Source organism: Ictalurus furcatus, chromosome 10 (assembly GCF_023375685.1).
Source record: "Ictalurus furcatus strain D&B chromosome 10, Billie_1.0, whole genome shotgun sequence".
In the NCBI taxonomy this organism is placed as follows: domain Eukaryota; kingdom Metazoa; phylum Chordata; class Actinopteri; order Siluriformes; family Ictaluridae; genus Ictalurus; species Ictalurus furcatus.
This window is the reverse complement of record NC_071264.1, coordinates 17,650,695-17,660,732: the sequence shown is the minus strand read 5'-3', so window position 1 is coordinate 17,660,732 and position 10,038 is coordinate 17,650,695. Positions and strand designations below refer to the sequence as shown.

The window sequence follows — 10,038 nt, the reverse complement described above, 5'->3', positions numbered from 1 at the left end:
GGTACACTACAGCCACATGTCCAAGTGAAAGATATATTAAAGAAACCAAGGATAAATTACAAGGAAAGGTACAGTTTTGTACTTTTTTTTCTTTAACGCGTATGTTTACTTTAGTCCTGCTATAATCATGCTATCAGCAACTCTACTCAGATTAGAAAGACTGGAGAAGTAGGACAAATCCCTGATAACCTTGTCCTCATAAAAAACAGGAAAAACAGCCTGCATTATACTGTATGTAAAATGTACATGAAGCAGCGCCATGTCCGCTGTGGGGCGCACCAGCAACTAATCTGAACCATATGAGAAAGTAGATGGAAATATCATTCGCTTTATTTTTTCCCCTACCCGTATTCATACAAATCCCGCCTACTACTCTTGGATTGGTTCATACCTAGCTAGATGAGCGGGTAGTATATGTTCAGCGAATTGTAATCAAAGAACGTTGATATCACCACCCAATCGTAGAGCAGGAGGCGGGACTTGTCGGAATACGGATGTGGAAACATAATGCCGCACTCACCCTGCCGTTCCCGGAGCAACAGGGAAAATGGCAGCCCTCACCACCCTCACTCAGGTAAATATCTGCTAAAAACATATTTTCACTGTGGTGAAATCTGATTTATTGACGTGCATTGAGTTAGAGTAGCGATGAGCAGATTTCTGTGCGAAATATTTAAACAAATATAGCGTTTTTTCGCGGAGTTACGATGGACCTTATTTATCAGAGCTAACGGTGAATTAGCCAGCTAACATTAGCCGGCTAATCGTTAATCGTTAACGGGAAGATTATTTAGTTCTTCGGTCATCTAAACGATTTAGCAGTATCACTAGCTAGCTAACGGGCGCTTGTTTGCATTAGTAGGTTTATATAAAGCTCGTTTCAAGCTCATTTAGGGGATTTGAAATGCTGCAGTAACCTTAAACACGTTGTAACCTACCAAAGATTAACGTTAGAGGTTATTTATTAGAAATATACCGAAAGGAATATTGGGTAATATGTTCATTTTAGCACGCCATACACGTAGCGCATAGTGAGTTTAATTTAACACCAAATAAATGTAGCGTAATTTATTTCGATAAAGTGTGTGTTGATATTCACATAACCGGTAATGAATGTGTCCGTGAAATTAAACATGTCCCTTAGTGTTACAGACACCGATATGATAGTATATCTAAACCAGTTATACACTTTTCTCACAAATTGTATAATTTTTCTGAAAAAAAAGCTGATTTTTTTTTTGATGACTCATCCTGCACTAGTTTTGTGTTTGTCCAATGGAACGCCCTGTACGATGTACATGTCCCGCCCCCAGGGGCGTGTGTTGCTCTACAGTCGCTGCTCGTTAGCAGTAAACAAAGTTTGTTGGTGTGTATTTGTGATAATTCCGTTCATCACTTTTTGGAGATGAAATGGTTGGAGTTTATTCATTTGGAAGAGGGTGGAGTATATGCAGGTTGGTGATTTTGAGACTTTTCCAGAGGAGTGTTTTACCAACTTTGCGTTCAGTGCTGGAATGTGGCTGCCTCAGAATATTGGAGAACATTATTTGGCTCTTATACACTGTCAGGGCTTGTCTTTCGGTATGAGTCAGTAACTTTTTAAGTAGCGTAATATATAACTGAACCTAACCCTGTAGATATTAGCCTACCACACGGATGTGTCGGATGTTTCCTGTGGGCTCTCCACCGACGCTCAACCGCAGCTCAAACGTGTACGGCGTAACTCCAGAAACACAGCATTTCAGCGTCTAGGACATCGTCCTGGTGAAAATGGACAGGCATGGGTGATGGCGGTGCTGAAAAATCCTCCACAGCTCAAAAAAACCAGGCTCTTGTTAAACTCACTCCGTTTTTAGCAAGTTCACTGCGATACTGTCAGGTTTGTTTAAGTTCACCAAGGGCATGGCATGGCATATCTCGAACGCTATTGGCTGCTGAGTAAATTGCTCAAGCACATTAACACGGTGTTGCTCTGCCTTCCTGTTTCAAAAACTAATACTCTGGCATACAGGGTCAAATCACAGCTCTGAAACCATTTCATGGGGAACGCTAATGATTTGAGAATGCTCTAACAAGCTCACACATCATCAGTCATCAGTATTCCTGCTACTGATAGCATCCAGCGTTAGCCACCTAGCTTCAGAATTATTGCCACCCTACTAAGTAAGTGTTCAAAATGATTGGCACACCAATACTGACACTTTGGTATCCCTCTGAAACTGTTCAGCGTAGGAGTGCCAATCATTTTGAAAGCCTATTTAAAAATAAAACTTATTGGCAGCACTGCATTGAATATTTGGTTTTGCGCATTTGAACAGCCAAAGACACATTTACGAGCCTCGCGTGCTGATACGATTTCTCTCGCTCAACAACTTCGGCAAAGTGATTTTTATAACGTCGGGGGCGGGACACTTCAGATTCTAGAGAGCATTTGATTGGACAGAAAATCTAACGAGAAGCTGAAGTGCAGAATGATGTCATCAGAATTGTTGATCCGTATTAGTGGTAGAGAGAGACGGTCAATTTTGAATGCATATATCTTCTATATGCGAATTTTCGCATTGTTTTGGAGCACACATTCATACTAAAAGATACAAAACTTCAATTTTTGATTTCAAGGGCGCTTTGTTCTTCATATTTAGAGGTTTATGCAAGTGATCTGTCGTTTTTTCAACTCGCACCACATTTCTAATAGAGTTTAAACAGAGACTGAGATGAGTGTTGAGAAATATTATTTTCAAACAACAGTATTACATACACACACACACACACACACACAGTGCTTGTACACAGAACAGTCTGGGACTGGTTGGAGTGAAGTGTATTAGGGTTTATCAGGGAGTTAGAGGAAGTGAGAGTGCTGTTGGATCAGCCAAGAAAGAAATACATTATTATGGAGTTGAGGGAGATGTCCCAGTGACTTACAGTGAGCTTATGTTCATTGATTAGACTGTACATAGTGACAGTGAGTGAAACACTACACACAATTATGGATTCGTTCACTCTAGCAAGGGATAAAGCGACAGGCGAAAGTTTGTTTTCTATATACGTGCATGCCACAGAGCCGCAATTTGAAGAGATGTGTGATTAGGATCTTCTCAATTCTATGCAAATTATGTTTGACGCAGTAAACCAACAAATCCAACGATCCTATGGCATGCGTGGTCTGATGTCTCTTCAATTCCTCTCTCACAGCTGTAGTTTCAACCCTCAATTAGTTTCCATTTACTGCTTGACTTTTATACAATAAAATAAAAATCTTAAAAAAAGGAAGGGGAAAAGGTTAAAATCACAGATTCATCATATCCTGTTGTATATAAATGTGTATAGAGACATTACGAAGAAAGAAGTCTTGATAGGAAGTTGCTCGTTAGTAGATCATTGGTGCCTCTGGTGTGTGTACGTAGCAAGAACCTCCAAAATGGAAATATTTAATACTCTCTTGAATGTAAAACATACTTTGTTTTTATGTCATGAGACAATGCCTTTTATCAGCGCCCCTGGAGCAGAGAGGGTTAAGGGCCTTGCTCAGGGGCCCAACAGTGGCAGCTTGACGGTGCTGGGGCTTGAACCCCCGACCTTCTGTTCAGTAACCTAGAACCTTTACCATCAAGCCACCACTGTCCCTATAGAGTCACATCTTGTTGTACAGAAATGTCTGACTTTTTTCAGCTGAATTGTATTGAATGTTTGATTAACATATGTATTTGCTATGAAATAGCCAGAAGCTGTTATGGCAGTAAACTCTAAAACAAACAAGCAAACAGCCTGCTTGCTTTCCCACTCTAATCTCAGAACAAGGAGTGTACCTTGGAAATCAAACCACGTGTTACTGAGGAATTTAATTAGTGTTTAACTAGTTAGCTTTAGAAACTATGTACGGTTACTACTGTTTCTCATCGGAACTACCAAAACAGGCCACACACACAGAAAAGAGATGAGTGACTTTTTTCCTTCTAGTGTGGTTTAAGTAGTTAATACTCCAGGTTTTGCAGGAGAAATCAAAATATTATCACACCGCTGTTTAAAAAAAAAAAAAGTCAGGAATAGGATGTTGAGAAATTAAGACATACACTTTGACATTTCTAGGCACACTTCAGTCCAGTATGTAAATTAAAACAATTAAGCTTCAGTTAACACACAACACTGAAACATGCTTGTTGTTGTTTTGTCTTTTTAGCTGTCGAGTGGGAACCCAGTGTATGAAAGTTTTTACAGACAGGTAAGTCACCTGTTGCAAGGATGAATGCTTTTTAAAAAAAAAAAAAAAGGATCTGGGCGGTTCACCTTCAATAAAGATGCATCAATCATGCCAACCCCGCCCCCCCCCCCCTTTCTGTATAATACTGATGTCATAGATCTGAGTATTGGCCAATTCCTGACATCCTTGTATTACCTGCACAAAAATTGTATTACAGTAAAACTCCGTGAAACACATTAAATATGTGTATATTGAAATGCTTGTGATGTGTTTACTGTTTCTGGTGCTATTTTATCAGCTGATTTTTGTTATTTCTATGAGAAGTGTTAGCAGTTTTGTGCAGCACCGACATCAGAGGAGAACATTCGTTTATTTCTAGTGCAGTTACAAAGTTATATTGTGTTGAATTGGAGAAGAAATTGAAGAAAACAATCTCAAACTTAAGGAATATCTAAAAGTTTCACTGTTAGCTCCTAAAATCAGAAGAGCAAGAGCTTGTTTTTTTTCACTCCCCATGTTCCAGCGACGTTACGACTCGGCTAGGTAACAATCTACAAGATGACGAGGGTGATGGCGTTGATGACGGTATCGGCATGAACGTTGAGGCTTTGGAAGCTGATCTGTTTGAGTAGAGTGTACAGATGCGGAGGGGAGAGAGCCGGACAGACTGAAGGGCTAAAGCACCGCTGCATCACAGTCTTTAGGTAGAGATGAAGCGAGGGCTAAATGCCACTGCAAAACTATGAGCAGGGAGTTGAAAGGCATCATGGGTAACATAGGAAACCATTAACCAAAGTGAAAATTGTGATGAAAGAAGTTTAAACTCAAAACTTGAGTTTCGTTGCAAGACAACACTGCCCTTGATCATCAAACGCTTATTATAAAGATAGACATCCAGATCGTTCAGGGTGGATTTTTCCTTTAAAATCGATAATAGGGCTGCAACAACTAATAATCGACAACTCCATAATCGATGATTAAAATAATCGAATTTCATGATGGGTTAGTTGGGTTTGTGATGTCACTGTGGCTAGCCCCTGTCAGTGACATCACTTCACAATGGTGAAAAACGCATTTCTATGAATAAAACACATCTGAAAAACAGCGGAGGTCACAGAATGTGCTGCTGCTGTGGGAAAAGTGCGCGATCCAGATCATCCAAAACATGAGTATTTTATATTAAGCGTGTCAAACAAACCTGTAAGTGTATTAACGTGGCTTGTGTCGGATGCTGTGACAGATGCATGTGCTGTTTAATGTGTTCCACTCATGTTTTCTTCAGCTCAGTAATGACATTTTTACCTTTATATCCTTATCTGTAAATGTTAGAAATTCACGCCAGTATTTCCATTTTACATAAAGTCTCATCCTGACAGCAAGCGAGTCTCCATTAAACTTCACTGAATGAGTCCACGCATGCGCGTCAATCAAACAGCGCGCGATAGAAAGGAAACACAATAACTCTGTCTAAAATATACATTTTGATGAAATATATTTTGATATAGTTAGCAATAATTTGGAAACAAAAGTAATTGTGTTTGAGAGCAGTAACTGTAATGGGGTTATTACATGTAACTGTATATAAATGAGTGTCCTACATTTACAGAATAAAGGAACACGTTACTGTGTTCAGATGAATGTGTTTGTTACTGCAGAACATTCAGCCTCTTACCAGTTATCACTTAGTTTGTGCTTTTGTTTATCTTTTTTAGCTTTTAAATATAGTGATTTAACTTCTGCTTTAAAGCTTGTGGACAAGCAGTTTTTTTTGTTTTGTTCTCAAAATATAATGTTAATATTTTAAAAAAATTTGCACATGTATAACATAAACCACAGAGATACATTTTTCATAGCCTTCAATTTGCACAAAGTTTGAAGGACAACATCGGGCAGAATGTGAAAACGTTTTTTCGAAAAAATACAGGAAATAAAAACTGGCCTATTAACCGAAGAAATAATCTAAATATTAATCGTTTATCAAAATAATTATTTGCAGCCCCGCATGATTTAGTTCTCAGTGCAACTAGATTCAAGAAAAGTGCCGGGGGGGGGAAAGGGGGAGAAACAATGTGCTCACTTTAACAAATCCTTAAATATTATGGACTGAATATTACCTTCCCAATTACTAAACAAACAACTAATGACTAAATGTATGAAATGAATGAAACCTCAAAACCAGTGACTGCTTATACATGGAGCGTGTTTATCAACACTGATTCTCACTCATAAGTGGTGATGAGTCTCTCGACACTAGAATAGAAACGAAGACAAATTATTTACGCAGCTTTTGATATCAGTGTTTGCAATAAATCAGTAATGTAAAATGCATAAGAGCCATCTTTCAGAAACAATCGCTAGGAAAATGGGTTTGGGGGTTCGAATCCTGCCTCCGCCCTGTGTGTGTGGAGTTTGCGTATTCTCCCTGTGCTTCAGGGGTTTCCTTCAGGCACTCTGTTTTCCTCCCCCAGTCCAAAGACATGCGTTGTACGCTGACTGGCATTTTCAGATTGTCCGTAGTGTGTGAATGGGTGTGTGTGTGTGCCTCATGCCCCGAGTCCATTGAGATAGGCTCCATACTCCCCGTGACCCTGTGTAGAATAAACGGTACAATAAATGGATCGATGGATGGATAGATAATATTCCTACCAAAATTAATCAAGTAATGGTGAGTGAGAATCCTGATCTCAACTTGAAGCCAAAAATTGGGATTTCTGTTTCATCATGAATGGTAAACCAAGTGACTTTGGTGCCAAATTATGCAAAACGTTTGACTTGGAGAGGAACCACAGGGCTTAGCACACCATCTGGGACAGGGCTTGAGGTATCATCTCCATCACTTCCAACTTTCCGCTACAATTCTGCCTTTAAACTTTGCCAGGCAGGGCTTACTGATAGGTGACTGTGCCATGTAAATAACCTGTAGATAGCTGTATCTAGAGAAATGTGTTTGTGAAATTATATATATTGCTCCCTTTTATTTCCTGAGCATCTCAATGTTTTTATGGTTTTCTGCTCTGAAAGGTCGATCCAGGAAACACAGGGAGGGTCAGACCTACAGAGGCTGCTTTGTTTCTGAAGAAATCAGGCCTGCCGGATATCACTCTGGGAAAGGTGAAGGAGAGAAATGTATCTGTCTGGGAATTCTTAATATTCCTAAAAATATACACTGCCTGGCCAAAAAAAACAGTTCACTGTTTGGATTTAAATGAGCAAATACTTAAGAGCCTATGATGGTATCATTACTGCAGTGATTTGATAAGTTTCAGCTGGCAACAATTCTTTTAACCCTACCTGATGCAGCGTGTAGCTTCTCACTTCTTAAACAACCGTGTCGGTAGACGTATCTCATGGTCGTGGAAAAGATGTTCGTGTTCCAGAAGGGGGTAAATTATTGGCCTGCATCAAGATAAGAAAACAACTAAGGAGATTGCTGAAATCCCTGGAACTGGTTTAAGAACTGCCCAACGCATTATTAAAGCCTGGAAGAAGAGTGGTGAAATGTCAACTTTTGAGGAGGAAATGAGGTCGGTGAAATGAAGGTTCAAAACAAATGACCGTGATCTGAGATCTTTAAAACGTTTGATGACGTCACATTGTGAAATATCGACAGTAGAACTCATGGCTATGTTTATTAGCTAAAATAAGAGCATTTCCACATGCACAATGTGACGAGAACTTACAGGATTGGGAATAAACAGCTGTGAGGCTAATCAGATAAAAATGACTTCAGTTTGCTAGGGAGCATAAAGATTGAACTGTGGAGCGATGGAAAAAAGGTCATGTGGTCCGTGAGTCCAGATTTACCCTATTCCAAAGCAATGGGTGCGTCAGGCTGAGAAGGGAAGCACATGAAGCGATGCACCCATCATGCACTGTGCCTGCTGTACAAGCCTCTGGAGGAAGTCAGCTGAGTACCTGAATGTGACCAGGTTATCCCATCAATTGATTTTTTTTCTTCCATGATGACAAAGGCATATTCCAGGATGACAATGTCAAGATTCATCGGGCTCAGATTGTGAAAGAGTGGTTCAGGGAGCACGGGGAATCATTTTCACACATGAATTGGCCACCACAGAGTCCTGACCTTAACCCCATTGAAAGTCTTTAGGATGTGCTGGAGAGGACTTTACGGACTGGTTCGACTCTTCCGTCCTCAATATAAGATCTCGGACAAAAATTAATGCAGCTGTGGATGGAAATAAACGTCACATCGATGAACACGTGCTGTAATCAAAGCTAAATTGAAATTTAAGTGTGTGCTGTTTTTTGTTTGTTTGTTTTTGGCCAGGCAGTGTAAATCTCTTTGGGTTCTCTCTGATGTTCCTATTTCTTCCACAGATCTGGGACCTTGCTGATCCTGATGGAAAAGGTTTCTTGGACAAGCAGGTCAAACACATGTTTTCTCTTCTTTTAGGCTTTAAGTGAATCCTCCATCACTGATTAACGACTGTTTGAATACAAGGCACATCATCTGATTTGTATATTCACACTGTGTTTACGTATAACAGGGATTTTATGTCGCTTTACGGCTCGTGGCCTGTGCGCAGAGCGGTCAGGATGTCTCTCTTACAAGTTTAAACCTCACCGTCCCTCCTCCGAAATTTGTAAGTGTTTAACATTGCAGAAGAGAGAAAAGGTCTCTGAGGGTGCTTTCACATTAGTGTGTTTTACTTTTGGATTGTTTGCTGTTTGGTTTGGTTTCACACAATGCACATACTTTGGTACAATAGCGAATCAAAAGTTAAAAAACGTTATTATAGGGCTGAAAACATCCTTGTATATCTCTTTCGTTTGCTGAGTACAAATCACAGCGCGTTTGATTCACTTTCTACAGCCGATTCAGAGTCGAAGCACTTTCCGAGTCAATTTGAAAGTGGACCAAGATGACGACGCTCTTGGTAGTTTTGGTCCGCACCGGAGTGTGATTGCTGTGTTCTCACCTGCCTAAAGAACTATTTATGTCTGTGTTCAGATGCATTAAACACCGTATATGTGAAAGCACCCTGAGACATATAGCACAAATATGATACAAGGATCCTGACATGACCATTAACATGATTTTGTATCCCAGAAGGACTCCAGTAGCCCGTCATTAAGTGGTGCTTCAACAACGGACAGCCATTGGGCCGTTAGAGTAAGTCTTTGAATCATTAAGCAGAGTTAGTGAGTTAGTTACAGTTACATTTATATAGCTCTTTTCTAGGCACTCAAAGCGCTTTACATAGTATGGGAGGGGAATCTCCTCAACCACTACTGTTGTGTAGCATCCACCTGGATGATGCAACGGCAGACATAGTGCGCCAGAACCACCACCACACACTGGCTATTAGTCGAGAGGAGAGTGATGTAGCCAATTCAGGGATGGAGTTTATTAGGGGGCCATGATAGATAAGGGCCAGTGGGGGAATTTGACCAGGACACCGGGGTATACCCCATCTCTTTTACGAGAAGTGTCCTGGGATTTTTAATGAGCACAGAGTAGGAGTCAGGACCTCAGTTTAACGTCTCATCTTATAGACAGTGCTGTTTTTACAGTATAGTGTCCCCTTCACTGTAATGAGGCATTAGGACCCACACAGACCACAGGGTGAGTGCCCCGTGCTCTCACTAATACCACTTCCAGCAACAACCTTAGTTTTCCCCATGAGGTCTCCCATCCCGGTACTGGCCAGGCTCAACCCTACTTACCTTCAGTGGAAAACCAGGCGATACCCGCAGAGAGATATGACTATGACATCTTTGATAAATTTTTTTTTAAAGCTTAACCTGATTTACCCTCACTGTGCTAAACAAGTTTTGTTCTTAAAGGATCAGTCAGTAATAAATCAAAATTTTTC

The 10,038-nt window shown here is 40.3% G+C and overlaps 1 protein-coding gene across 4 annotated transcripts in view; it reads left to right on the top strand.

Annotated features, from left to right (window-relative positions):
* The first annotated feature begins 162 nt into the window (after positions 1-162).
* eps15l1a (epidermal growth factor receptor pathway substrate 15-like 1a) overlaps positions 163-10,038 on the top strand; it is a 45,476-nt gene continuing 35,600 nt past the window's right edge. For all 4 annotated transcript variants that reach the window (XM_053634337.1, XM_053634336.1, XM_053634339.1 and 1 more), the window contains exons 1-6: positions 163-574; positions 4,181-4,222; positions 7,223-7,312; positions 8,540-8,587; positions 8,710-8,805; positions 9,273-9,335. In XM_053634337.1, the coding sequence (XP_053490312.1) occupies positions 548-574; positions 4,181-4,222; positions 7,223-7,312; positions 8,540-8,587; positions 8,710-8,805; positions 9,273-9,335 (366 nt within the window). In that variant the 5' untranslated portion in view covers positions 163-547. The remainder of the gene's footprint in view (positions 575-4,180; positions 4,223-7,222; positions 7,313-8,539; positions 8,588-8,709; positions 8,806-9,272; positions 9,336-10,038) is intronic.